Below are 14,426 nucleotides of genomic sequence, written 5' to 3' on the forward strand. Positions count from 1 at the left end.
CTGCACTTTACTTCTTAACACTCAGCAGCCTCTTTGAGCTCATTTCCTCTCTGTTCCTTAATAACATTCTCATTTTGTTTGTCTGCTTAATATTTCACTATGTAGGGCAGGTGTCTGTAAACTACAGCCCTTGTGTCAAATCTGGTCCTGTGCCTTTTTATATGTATCCCATGAGCTAAAAATGATTTTTACATTTTTAAATGCTTGAAAAAAATCAAAAGAAGAATAAAATTTTGTGGCATGTGGAAATCATAGGAAATTCAGTGTCCATAAATAAAGTTTTTTTGGGGCCCAGCCATGCTCCTTTGTTTACGTATTGTTTATGGTGGCTTTTGAGCTACAGTGACAGAGTTGAATAGTTGCATGGCCTGCAAAGCCTAAGCTATTTATTATCTGGATTTTTACCAAAAATAGTTTGCTGGCCCCTCAAATAGATGCAATATAGTGTATTTAATTAGTTGATGGACGTCTTTTGCTATTAAAATGCAGCACTGAATAATTTTATACAAAGAATGTTCCAATATGTGTGAGCAGGACTAGAGAATACATTCCCAGAAGTAGAATTGCTCACGGAGTTTTACATTCTGTGTGGCACACGACATTTTATCCAATTCTGTGAGGTCACATCAAGGGAAAAAGCAGGGGAGGGTGGCGGAGAGAAGACAAGGAGGTCTTCTTTCTCTCCTGGTGAAATTGTTTGTGGCACCGACAAAGTCAAGTTCCTGTTGGGAGGCCTTGAAAAGACAATTTGGCTCCTATCAGAGGGAGAGTTCTTTGTCTCTGCTTCTCTCTCGTGTCCACTGACCTTCCCTAAGTGGAGGCCGGGGCCAACTGCAGGCCTCTGGGACTCCTCATATTGGTTGTGTGTTTCCTTTTCCTATGATCCAAAGGTATTTAAAGCGTAAACCTGAACCTGGGAAAGGAACAAAAGTAAAGGGCACCTTTTAACCACTTGTCAATTATTGTCCCACCTTTCCACTCACATTGTTTTATTTAAGGCGATTTTTTCTTATAAGCTCAGAGAAACTGCTTGAGGAAAGTAACCATATTAGGGGATCTGGCCTTTGACTCACATTGTCACCGTCTGCAATGTGAGCCTCTGGAGGTCCTTTAGTTAAAGGAGGCGAGGATATCAAAGATTCGTGAAGGTTGTTTGTGACAGTAATAGACTAACATCCAGATATTTGCCTTATTTTGTCTTCATCCTCTCATTCAAGAGGGGAAATGGTGGAAGAAATGTATTATGTAATATTGCCATCTCTTCCTCTCTTTCCTTTCTTTCTCTTTCTCTGTTTTCATTTTTAAGGCTAATCCAAAAATACAGGTTATTTTAGTTGCTGTCCTCCACTTAGAAATTTGGAAAATTCTTTGGGTACCTGAGTAGATAACTAGTGTTAAAATTTAAGATAATAAACTCATGTCCCTTCTTTCTCTTTGGTTTCTTTCTCCCCTATTTTGTCTCCCAATATTTTGAGCAGATTCATATTCAAAGGACCGGGGACCTTGGATAGTAAAACCAGTGGCCTCTTCCAGGGGACGGGGTGTCTACCTGATCAACAATGTAAGTATGCAGCGGGTGGCATACTTCGCTCCGTGTTTGTTCTTCCCTGCTTCACCCTTTGTCTTAGCTACTAAGTCTGCATTCAGAAGTGTGATTTGAGGATGGGTCTGAGTCTACTGTTCACCTTACTGGCAGTAACCTCCTCCCATGCCAACAGTTACTCTATGGCTAATAAGTCACTTGATTGAATTTGGGGGGAGGGCAGCCTTTGGTGTCAGCAGAAAAGAGGTACTTTTTCTGCTTTCAGCATTCTGCCTTGCTGATTCCTTGGCACTAAGCATTAATTGGTAGCACATACATTTAGTTCCTATTGTGAGGAGGACTGTGGGTTCCTGCCCTCAAGGTCATCAAGCAAATTAACCTTAATTTGTCATGGCATCCTTGCTGCTCCTGTCCCCCTCCGTCCCCCCTCCTCTTCTTCCTCCTCATCCTCTTCTTTTTTCAAAAGTCATTAGTATCTTGATTCTTTGCAAAATCCTCATTAAAAGTTGTTTTTCAGTTGAATACATATACGGAGTAAATGAAATAAAATCCCAACCCCAGTCTCACTGGCTAGACTAACAACAGTAATAACCTAACACAGTTGATTTATGTTTCTTCTTTTCTCAACTTTACATTTTGTTTCTAATCCTCAGTTTGATATTCACTGCACTCATATCACTTCCTTCCACATTACATCTCTAGCTTTGATTACTTTTTATTATTTTTATATTTTAAAGGTTTATGATGTTTACATTCTCTTCAGTAACTATGATTCAGTTTCTCTGCTTTATCTGTAAGTTGAGTAAAAAATTTAAACTCAATAGAAACTTTACAGATGGGAATTCTGAAATTTAACCAATATTTTAGTCTGGGTCTTTGTTCATTTTTCCTCCTGGACATTCGGTCAGGCCTTTCAATCTGGAAACTAGTGTTTTTCTTTAGTTCAGGAAAAATCATTCATTTTTTGTCTATGCTTCTGCTTCTGGAACTCCTTTTTAAGGCATTCTGGGTGTTTTCTTCATGTCAACTTTTCTCTCATTTTAAATTCTCTGTCTTTTCCCATCTTTATCTTCTGGATCACCAGTTTGAGCTCTATCCATTTTATCATTCATTCCATCTACTGTATTTCTATATTGGCTTTCATAAGGTACAAAAACTCTTATTTTCTGATTTGCCTTTTTTTGTGTGTGTGTGATAACAGCCTGTTGTTGCTTATTAGATGCAGTTTGCTGGCGGGTCTTTCTGAGGATACGAACTGAAAGTTTTTTAAAGTTCTCTTTTGTTTCACGAATTTTCATGGGATCATGTTTTTTTTCCTGCTGTTGGGTTTTCTCAATTTCAGTGACCTTAAATGTTGAGTCACACTGTTGAACAAGACTAGACTGACTGAAATTTTGACAGCTGGCCTGGGTTTCCCCTACTGTTGTGTAGGACTGATTCCCTAATAACATCTCACTGGCCAGGAGGCTGACTGTGCTTTGTGTGAGGGCAAAGTGTGTTGAATGTCAGGCCGCACCTTAGGTGAATGTGGGTGAGGAAGCATGCTTCTTCCTTCCCCCTTGCCAAAACAGGGCCTGCCTGATTGTGGATATAACGGAAGAGTTTGGTGATTTCCTTGTGGGGTGGTGCTACCTTTCCTCTCTCTTCACCTTTGTGTCTGCTGTAGGGATGCAGTGGCCTCAAGTTCCACTCCTCTGTGGGATCCCTGTGCCCACCCGCAGAAGGTGTCCTCCCGAGACAGTTGTTAGGTTTCATCCTGAGGGCAAAGGCAAAGCTTTGGTTGTTGGAGAAGCCCTATTGGCCGCACTGTTTTAAATGCCGTTTGTTAATTAATTATCTGATTCTTGTCCGTTGGCTCACTCTTGCTCTTCGTGTTAGTTCACTGCCAGCTTGGAACTTCTCAGAAGTCTCCTTGGGAAGATCACGCTCACCTCTGATATTTGGGGCTGGGGCTTCTTCTGCTCTGTTTCCTCAACCTGTTCCCATCTTCTTTCTGTCTTTCAGGATTTCCTTAAAGCTTTGGTCTTTTGTTGGCTCCTTTAACTGTTTTCTAGCCTTGTTATCATTTCAGACGTTTAAAAATGTCTACTCTGTCCTTACAGTGGGACCCTGGAAGGGAAGAGGGGGAGACGGATATGTCATGTGTGTGGTCGGTACACCATCCCAAATTCCCCAGTTCTCTTTCTTTTCACATGGTCTAAGCTATTTCCTATATGTGCAGAAACTAACTTTCTAAGGGGTCTTTCATATGGGAAAATCCTTAAATTCAGTCTGGACTAAAAACTGTACAGTAAACACTGATGGCCAGACCTTTTATGCTGAAGAAATATAGGTTCTGGTTCTGAAGCAGTAGCTATACAGCTCCAAGTCCAGGCAGGCTACAAGTTCTGCTACCTGACCCTGGGTCACTCTGGAGGCCTTTTGCCCTGGGTCTCTTGTGACAGAAGGCACTGCTCATAAGCCTTGGATCTCTCTTTTCTTGTCTCTGTTCTGACCTTGGTGTGAAGGCTCCTGTCCAACAGCTTTTCCTTCAGCTTTGTGCCAGGAGCTCCAGTGTTGTTTGAATCTCATAGACGGCACTAGTTTGGGTTTGGGTTTTAGCTGCCAAATGGAATTGCTATTGAAAGTCAACTGTGGTACAAGTTTGCTTTTTATTTTCTTAGACATGAGTCAAAAAGAATAGGATCTATTCCCAGCTCATCTGGGACTTTTTTCTCTTGGAATGCTCTTTTGCCCTGGTGATTTGTTATTTTAAAACCAACATCATAAAGAATAGAAAAGTTAAACTTTCTTTGGTGGGGCTGAGAACCCCATGCCCTGACTCTTCCCTGGATACCGCGTGCGTCTCATAAAGGGGGTGACAAGTCTTTAGAGAATGCATTTGGCAGGCTCTCCTTCTCCCTCCCACATCTCCCTGGGCTGACTCTCTAGAGACCCCCTGCAGAGATCAAAGTACTTGGCAGGACCCTTTGCCTGCCACCTCCCGCTCAGTGAAGCTTTGGAATGAGTCTGATTCTTTGAGGTCTTTGGTGGAAGTGCCTGGGAAGATGCCAGCAAGCACCAGGGGAGCTGGCAACATGTGGACATAATGGCAAAATATTCCCATTTTTCTCCAAATCTGGAATTTTATCACCTTTTACCCAGACCTACAAACCATGCAGTTAATACTCTTCTCTCCCTCCTTGCACACAAGGCCTAACCATCTCCTCTTTTCCATACCTGGATCCTTTCCCATGGAATATGTGACCCATTAGCCAACTGGATGAAGTAACTCTTTCCAAGGCTGCTGCCTGCTTTCCTTTTAGATTCAAGGGGGAGGGAGAGGGAGTGCTCCAGTGGAGGGTCTGTGAGCAGAGCTAGTGTGAGTGGGTGAGGGATGGGGGAGGGAGGGCAGAGTTAGGTGTGAGGGCCAAATAAAAACATCTTTCCCTGTCTTCCCACTGGCGTGAGGAATGAGAGGGCCTCTTATTAAAAATTCCCCCTAATAGTCATAACCTTTTGGAAAATATCTGCAAAGAGCAACTTGTACCATTATGAGAATAGGATAAAGGATAGAAGAAGCATTACTTTTATGTAATACTGAAGAGAGAGGAGTGTGAGCTCCTACAGATGGAAGCATCTTGGCTGATTGGCGAACGTGGTCTCTTAATGATGTGCTTTTAAAAATACAGCATAAAGGAACAGAGTGGTGTTTGCTCCAGCTCCTGCAGTAACCGTGACTAAATGCCATATTTTCCCAATTTAGTATATTCAAATCGAGGAGGGAAAATATCTGGTGTTTTCTGATTAAGGTATGAATTTGATTTATGGAAGTCAAATTTAGTCATCCTTGTCTCACACATTATTCATGGTAAATAAAATACTAGTGTTTTCTCTGAGATTTTGAAGTATCAGGAGAGTATTTTGGTCACTCTGTTCACTCCTATATTTGTGAATATAGTTCCGTACAGCTCTCTTGTTTCTATTTGTTTATGTTTTCTTAGGTGCTCTCCATTTTTTCTCATTGTTCAACAAACAGTTAGGGAGTCCCTGTTGTGTGCCAGGTGCTGCCACTCCGTAAAGGCTTTTCAGGAATAGGGATCATCTCCTAACTCTTATGTGTCTTCATTATAATTCAGTGCACTGCTCTGAGCAGAATGGTGTGTGGCACATCATGAGGAATGCTGTTGAGTTGTGGAACTCAGTAAATGGAACCACATAGATACTATTGAGTTTGCAATAATAGTACTAACTGATATTTCTTGAGCATCTACTATGTGCCTACCACTGTGCCTTCCAAATATAATCTCACTTAGACTTTATGAGAACCCTAAGAGGTAGTTACTATTCCTTCCATAGTAAGTGAAGATTTTAACTCATCTTGCTGATTCCCTCTTAACCATTGTACCAGTCTACCTTACAATAACTTAACAGATACCATGAGCTTTAATCTTAAAGTTGAATTAGAAAAATGGATGGGTTTCCAACTTTCCCAACAATTCAGATTCTTGCTTTAGCATACTTGGGAGGGCAATTTGAGCTTAGAATTGACATCATTTAAAATGAATTAATTGGGGATGGATGAAAAGGAGACAGGCTTGAAGATGTCAAAAATTTCGTTAGTTGCTTATCAGTATATTACACTATACAAAAAAACTGTACTCAAACAATTCCTTTCTTCCATGAGCTTACAATTTAATTACTAGTGCAGATAGAAATGAGAGGTATAGACCATTGAACAAATACTAAAGTTACCGAAATAATGTAAGAGATTATGTTCTGCATAATTCAAAGGACAAATGTATATGAGGAGGAAGAGAAGAGAGGAAATGGGCATGGATGTTAGATGTGTCATAGGGTGAAGACCATTACCATTGTAGTCTCTGGTTCCAAGTAGAGTTGGGTGGTTACATATCTGTTGTAGCCTGTAGTAGGTGTTACTTAGTAGAAAAAGAGCTGCAATGGTTTAATTTTAGGTTTGGAACACAGCCTGCAGCTTGCTTCTTTGTACTGTGATTGCATCAGTCCTTACATACTAAGCTGACTCAAAATAGAGATCGTATGTGTGAGAAACTGATCAGGAAATGGTGTGGGTCACCAAGTCCAGAGTATGAATCAGTAGTGATGTTGTAGTGTCCGTATGATGCATAGAGATGGCTTGTGAAGTTGTGTTCTGAGTTTGAGATGGCAGCCGTGGGAAATGAGAGAGGAATCTCATTATCTTGACCCCGGAGTTGCTTCTTGGGGTTGTGTATGATGTTATGGGTCACACAATTATCCTTATTTTATAACTGTAGTACTTGGGATAGCAAATGCATTAGTATAAAGGCAAACTTTTAAATTTGGACGGTTATTTTAGGTCAGAACTTGTGAGAAAAGGTGCAAGCAGTGCTTAAGAATTAAGCTTCTGAGGCAGACTTCCTGGGTTCAAATGGTGCTCTATCACTTACTAGCTGTGTGACTTTGAGCAGGTTCCTAACCCTCTCTGACTCTTCCCTCATCTGTAATATTTGGATGGTGTTATACCTACCATGGGTTGGATGAAGATTAAATGAAATAATACTTGTGAAGGATCAGAACAGCGTTGGCACATAGCAAATCTTCAGTACATTTATTAAATTTTTCTTCCTGCAAATGTTAATAGTGTTTCTGTTGTTGCTACTATAGATAGCTATTATCATCACAATTGTCATTACAGCCACTTCCCTTTTGGAGTTCTTTTGTCCTGTGTGGATTGTGGTGACTGACAACTGATTTTTCTGTTTTGGTCTCACTTGGAATTGTTCTTCCAGGTCTCTTTCCACTCTGCAGCCTCACATCTTGCCCTTGTAGGTGTGCTGCTTTGTGTTCTTTTAAATTCTATATATTTGCTGTCCCTCTACTCAAACATCAAACTCTCTGGGAGTAGGGATTGGGCTCTGTGAGGGCAGGGATTGCATTTGTTTTATTCATCACTGTATCCCCAGTGCCTTATACAGTACCCATCATACTCATCATTATTTATTACATAGACAGCTCTCCTTCATTGAAAAAAGTATTTAAAAGATCTAGTTCATTCTTTACCTACAGTGGTATAGCAAGCACTGTTGAGTGAATCAGTGAAATATCCATCCCATTTCACAGGGAAAATGCCAGAATCCATTGTAGAAAGATCTGTAAGTTCTCTGAGCAACTTGATGAAAGCCTTCCTGTAAGAATAATGGTAGTATTTTAAAATATCCAACATGCTTTACATTTGGGAGAAAGCAAGTTTTAATTTATTTTTAAGTAGCTTTTATTTTCTTGGCATGTAAATATTTAATATCATGTATATAAATTCTTTAAAGCTGTTTAGGCTCTATTATGAGAGGTGCTGTGTAAATTTTGTTTTCCCCCATTATAATTGGATTCTCACAGTGTTTATGGAAGTGGTGTGTTCTATGGCCAATTAATATACGGGTAGCTTAGAGGAAACCTTTTCTTAGAGTTTTAGTTTTCCATATTATCCTTTCTAAATGGTTAAGAACTTTGCTTCTTTATTGTAAGTCAGGATTCCTTTGCATTTCTACCTTTCATTTTTCTCTTTACTCAATAGCCAAACCAGATTTCCCTGGAAGAGAACACCTTGGTCTCCCGTTACATTAACAACCCCCTGCTCATAGATGGTGAGTTGTGATTAGGTCTTTGACTGGATTGGGCTAGATCGTACTAAATTTTTTTTTAACATTTTTATAGTCTTCTCTAGTAAGTCTTTATTAAACTAGTGTGAAATTCTTGGCAACTGTGGCTCCAGAGATGAAGCTGGTTCCTTACCTACCTCACGGTATTATTTTGAAGTTGACTTTGAGATAATAAAAAAGAAAGTGCTTTATATGTTATAACAGAAACAAATATATATGAAAACTGTACAATGCATATATATATATATATATATATATATATATTTACAATGTATGGTATAATTATTATTTATCCTCAAAAGGGAAGGTGTGTGGGCAGTGTATGTTTCATGGCGAGAGGAGGACTGTCTTTCATATTTCTTTGTTACTTTGTACTATTCATTCTGTAACAGAAGACAAATGAGCTTCGCTTTTCCTGTGTACCCCAATTTTTTTCCAGACTTCAAGTTTGATGTGCGCCTCTATGTGCTTGTGACTTCCTATGATCCTCTTGTCATCTATCTCTATGAAGAAGGACTGGCTAGGTAAGAGACCTTGAGCGGAGACCTTATTCGAGTTGACCCATTAAAGAGTGTATTAAGATCAGGTTGTTTTTCTGTTGTATTCAACTCAGGAAAATAAGAGTGTCCCCAGATGGGCTTCAGATTACAGAAATCAGTCTTATCACTTCACAGTCTCTCTTGCATATCCACACATATGAACAAGCATTTGTATGTAAACACGCACCTTTCCCAGCAGGGATCCAGGATCACATTGTATTTTCATGCAATGGTAATTGGTATGAAGATCCTATGGCCACTGTTGTTCACAAATGGTCTAAAAAGGAAAAAGAAATCTCACATGTGTATACCTGTTATATGCCAAGCATTTATTTTAATGCTCACAACAACCTTAAAGTCGATGCATTTTTGCAGTTGTGGAAACTGAGGCTTTGTGTAAGGGAACTTGAAGTCACTCCCCTGAGGTCTCCAGCAGGTGGATGGTGGAGTGGGAATTTGAACCCCTGGATCTGACTCCAGAGCTGAAGGCTTGAGCTGTTTCATGCCCTCTTGTATTTAGGGTGGGCATTAGCTGCTTTCTTTTTTTTTCACCTACAAGTCTGTAATATATTTTACAGTGATTTTATATATATATATATTATATATATATATATATATAATATATATATTTCTGTTTTTCTTGAGGTACTTCTTAAGTTTTAAGGTAGTGTGACTTACAAAATAAAGTTCAACTTATAATAACTTGAAGTTTCATTTCCCATATCCATAGGATTTTTCAGGTGACAGTGTTTTTTTTAGACCCTTTAAATTGTTTAAAATAAGTATATAACTTTGGTGTGCTTGTGTTCTTTTCTCTCACAAAGCTAATATATATATATATATATATATATATATATATATATATATATATATGTATGTATGTATGTATTTTCCCCACAAAATTTATATATATTTTTTACTTATATATTTTACCAAAGAACTCTGAAGTTCTTTTTATGCATAGTTTTCTTATAGAGCATAGAAGTTTAGGAGGTGGTTTGCATCTGTAAAAAGCATGGCCTATGTATGTTTCTGTATTTTAGGAAATGTACATCAAAGATGGGAAATACCGTGGATAAAAGAAGCCTACATATTTAGGTGTAGGTGCTTTGAGACATATCATTGTACTCTGACAACTGTTCTTTTAGAATCGGATTTCAATTATTTTAATTATTTTTTAGACTAACATTTTTTGATGCATCGTGTGCCTAGAGTCAGAGGGTGAGAACAGTTAACCAAATTCTACCTGGTTGAGCTATGTCTTCCCTTCACCTCTAGGTGGCAGTGACAGCATCTATAAGCGTGGTCACATTCTTAACTAAGATTTGAGTTTGAACCCTGGGAACACTGAAGGCCACGGAAGCTCCCTAGTTCTGGCCTCCGGTTCCTTGAAAATTGAGGAAGGAGAAAACTAAAATATTTCTCAGTTTTTAGGTAAAGGGCTGAACCAGGTATCTGGGCACAAACTACTAATCTAATCAGATTTTCATCGGAAAGAAGTTTTCTGTAGTGTGTTTAGACACATGTGCTCTCATATTTTGAAGTATAGGGATAAAAGCTGAGTCTCCATATTATCTAGAACAAAAAGAAGGTGAAATAAGGCCTCTTACTTCTGCTCAGGTGTATAAGATGCTGAGGATTTTCCATTTTGTAATACGAGACGTCTGAGCTTTCCCTCCTGAGTATCATGAGCTTCTTCACCCTTCTCCCTCCACTCATCCTCACCCAGCTTGTCTCCTGTACCCTTCTCGGGAACCGATTATGTCCTGCCATGAACTGGACTTCTTGAATAGGGAAAAGACCTCAAGTTTATGCTTACTGTGTCTCAAGGATATCATAGCGATATGTTTTGCAAATTATTCCAAAGGTATTTCACCCACAATATTAATAGCCCCTGCTATTGGTAAAATTCGGCATTGTTTTAAAACCTCAATGGCTCAGATGCAAAATGGGAACAATACTAGTATTTATTTTAGAACTTACTCCAGCTGCGCTAGTGCTTTGGCTATTGGGTGTGGGTTGGAAGTCAGAACCCACGGAATTGAGTAACTCTTCTCTTGCCTCCAGCAGGAACTGAGTATATTTATTTATATAGTTTAAAAATGGATGCTCCTTCTGAGAATAATTTGGAAAACAAATTTGTAAAAATTTGGATTCAACTGAACCAAAAGAAAAAGAATTTTCAGGGTTTTGGCTATTTTACCTAAAGGTATAGGCGAATATAAAAGCTTTACAGTAGTACATTATGACAGGCTATTAGCCAGTCCTGCAAGGGTGCATTGCTCTGCACAATAACGTCCATGTGCCTAAGTCCCTGTGTCTTAACCACTGTGTATCTTGGCACTCATCTCCTGCTTTTTAATCCTCAGAAGCCATTCGACTGTGTCATTACTTTCAACAATAGTCTACAGCATCTCCAGATCTGCAGCCTCTAGTAATCTTGGGTCACGTTTGTTTTAAATAGACATTACTGAAGATAATCAGTTTGGGATGAGGTCACTAGAGCATTTTACTTTGAGGCTCAAAGAGGAAAACCATAATCTTTCCTAAAGAGACAGAACTGGTGGCAGTGTAATTGGTTTCCTTCTTCAGAAAAGAAGGGTCTTATCCCATGTCACTTCTGTTTGGGGCCTCAAAATTCATGTTTAATGACAGAAAGATTAAGTTCATTTCATAAGACGGTTCTGTGAAGTAAGAATTTGTGTGAATTCTTTACCTTCTTAAATTTACTAAAGAAAAAGACCCTAAATAGTTTCTTTCTAGATTAATCATTTCAGCTGTCCTTGCTTTATTAACATAGGAAGTAGAAAGACTCTCATTATTTTCTTATACGTGGGCACAATATTGAGGCGTTTTAAAAAATTGTCTCAGTGGTGTTTGAGTCCAGTATTTCGCCCCTTCCTACTTTTTGAGTTTCACGTGTATGTTACTGTTTTACACCAGCAGGGGGCACTCAAGTTTCCAGAGAGGGGTGCTTTTCTCTACCAAAATGGTGTAGGGTTTTTTTTCCTGACCGAGGTGGAATCCAAAAAGACTTTGTTCTGGTTTTTACAGTTTTAGGTGGATCCAGTATGTGGTCTAAATGATTTGACGAGGCCCTTTTTGAGACAAAGCTAACAGCCAAATTTTCACTGAAACAGGAAAAATAAAAAGTTGAAAAAAATTAAAACAAAATTGAATTGAAAACCAAATGTGCTGTCATATCAGAGACCCAAAGATGTAGCACTGTCAGCTGCGGGGAAATGAAAGTGCCCCTCCAGGGAACTGGGAGAGCTCCATCCGCACGGTGGGTTGGGAAGATGGGACACTGAGAAGGCCCGGGTCAGGGACTGCCTCTCTTCTACTCAGCCATATTATTCAGTGGAAATTCAGAAAAGATCCCAAAGCATTTGTAATGCCTCTGCCTTCCTCCCCACCCCCAGTTACTTCTTCAGTAGCCTTCCTTGCTAATTAACACTGGCTCCGCAGGGATATTTACCTTTTCTCTGCTGGATTCCTGTGGTTTTGAAAGAATTCAGGTACTTGCCGGTTGCCAAGGAATTCAGATTACCTCACAGGCTGCACACTGTCCAGAATCTGCCATAGCAGCAAGAGGGGGAAGAGACACCAACAAGGGGAAGAAAACCCTCTCCAGTGCTCATTGTCACCCTCCCTGGCAGGCCCTTGCTGTTTGTGAAGTTTGAGTCATTTCTGGCTCTGAAGACCAGGGGATCAGGCTGGTAATCCCCTCCCAGACGGCTCCGCAGGGCGCTGCCTAGTCACTGCAGCACTTTGGCAGTCTCCCGGCCGCAGCTGGTTGACAGCAGATCAGAGAGCTCTTGGGCCTCTTGTTCTCTTCCATAAGATTTTTCTGGGTCAGGCCAGGATGAAACCCAGTGGCTCCTGGCAAGGCTGCCTGAGGTGCTGTCTCTTCATCCTCCAGGCCTTTCTGGCACTGAATGGTTACACCTGCTGAAAGATAACACATGTGCCACAGCCAGGGTCTCTTGAGAGTTGGCCTCCCCTTACTTTGTACATTTGTAGTAAATGTTTGTTAGAACATGTAGCTATCAAAGTGGGGTTGGGGGGTTCGGTTTAACTGTCCTACATCTAGACTCTCTATAACTCTGACTATGGTGTCGTATTCATAGAAGAACAAAGTAGTTTTTGAACGGGGGAAGAGAGTTCCAAAGACCCCACTAACTCTGTGCTTTCCTTCTTGTTTGAGTTCCATGTTGGTAAAGTTCCTGAACAAGCAACTCAGCTGTAGTTTCGGTTAGTGCTTATCAGGTACCTACTATATGTCTAACATTGAAACCCTTTCTTCACATACACACTCAAGAGTTTGAGACAAATTATTATCATTGTATTGATTCTCACTGGGAAACGTTAGAAAACAAAAAGGAAATGTAGTTTTTGATTTAAGAATTTGTCACGGGGCTTCCCTGGTGGCGCAGTGGTTGAGAGTCCGCTTGCCGACGCAGGGGACACGGGTTCGTGTCCCGGTCTGGGAAGATCCCACATGCCGCGGAGCGGCTGGGCCCGTGAGCCATGGCCGCTGAGCCTGCGCGTTTGGACACTGTGCTCCGCAAAGGGAGAGGCCACAACAGTGAGAGGCCCGCGTACCGCAAAAAAAAAAAAAAAAAAAAAAGAATTTGTCAGAATAAAGGTAATCTATATATATTTTAATGTGGCAAAAAAAGAGAGAAAAGGGCATATAGTTCTCTGTTCATCATAGGTGGTGAAATAGAGCTCAGGGTTTCAGATTTACAAAGAAAGTAGGAACCCCCCCATTCCTTTTTTCTTTCTTTTTTTTCTTTTTTTTTGTTTTGTTTAAAAGTCAAAGCTATGAAATTCTGTCATGAGAGCTTTTCCTAAATCTTGATTTCATTAAGAGGGAGGTTCAAGACTTAATTCATCATGTAAATTTCAGTATGTGTTAGGAGCAGTGTTTACAAACTTGGTTGTGGGCTACCTAGTAGAGAATTACCTCTTTTAGGTGTTTCTAATAAAGAAATTGTGTTGAAGCTTTCAGACCTAAATAGGGTGAAATTTGATATGTGAAGATCTAAATCACAAGTCATAAACTTAAATGCTTACAAGGACATTCCCTGAAAAGGTTGGCCCAGTGGAGACTGGAGAACCAGAGATCACATGTCCCACCTAAAGCATATTTACTCTTCATTGGCAGCAAGTCGTTGATATGTGGTAGTACTGTGGTCTGAATGCTACCTCCCAAGTTCATATGTGGAACTCCTAACCCCCAAGGTGATGGTATTAGGAGATGGGGACTTTGGGAGGTGATTAGGTCATGAGGGTGGAGCCCTTATGAATATGATTAGTGCCCTTTAATATAAGAGGCCCTGGAAGGATTCTTCACCCCTTCCACCCTGTGAGGACACAGCAGGAAGGTGCTGTCTGTCTGCCTGCATCTTGACCTTGGACTTCCAGCCAACAGAAATAAATTTCTATTATTTGTAAGCTACGCAGTTTATGCAGTTTATAGTATTTTGTTATGGCAGCCTGAATGGACCAAGGCAGGTGGTATTGCCAGATCTTCTGGTTTTTTAAGGGAGGCTGAAAAGTCTAGATTTTCATTGAGAAACTTTTCTTTTTAGACTTTTAATTTTGAAACCATTTCAAAGTTATGGGAAAGCTGTAAAAATAGTATGAAGAACTGCCTTTTAACTTTCCTCTAGAGACCCACAGTCAAATTTGGCCAACTGT

The 14,426-nt window shown here is 40.0% G+C and overlaps 1 protein-coding gene across 8 annotated transcripts in view; it reads left to right on the forward strand.

Moving 5' to 3' along the window:
• TTLL5 (tubulin tyrosine ligase like 5) overlaps positions 1-14,426 on the forward strand; it is a 315,626-nt gene that overhangs the window by 38,866 nt on the left and 262,334 nt on the right. For all 8 annotated transcript variants that reach the window (XM_082618539.1, XM_082618534.1, XM_082618536.1 and 5 more), the window contains exons 7-9: positions 1,479-1,561; positions 8,097-8,166; positions 8,621-8,705. In XM_082618539.1, the coding sequence (XP_082474665.1) occupies positions 1,479-1,561; positions 8,097-8,166; positions 8,621-8,705 (238 nt within the window). The remainder of the gene's footprint in view (positions 1-1,478; positions 1,562-8,096; positions 8,167-8,620; positions 8,706-14,426) is intronic.

Source organism: Mesoplodon mirus, assembly GCF_964341445.2.
Source record: "Mesoplodon mirus genome assembly, chromosome: 4".
NCBI lineage: Eukaryota > Metazoa > Chordata > Mammalia > Artiodactyla > Ziphiidae > Mesoplodon > Mesoplodon mirus.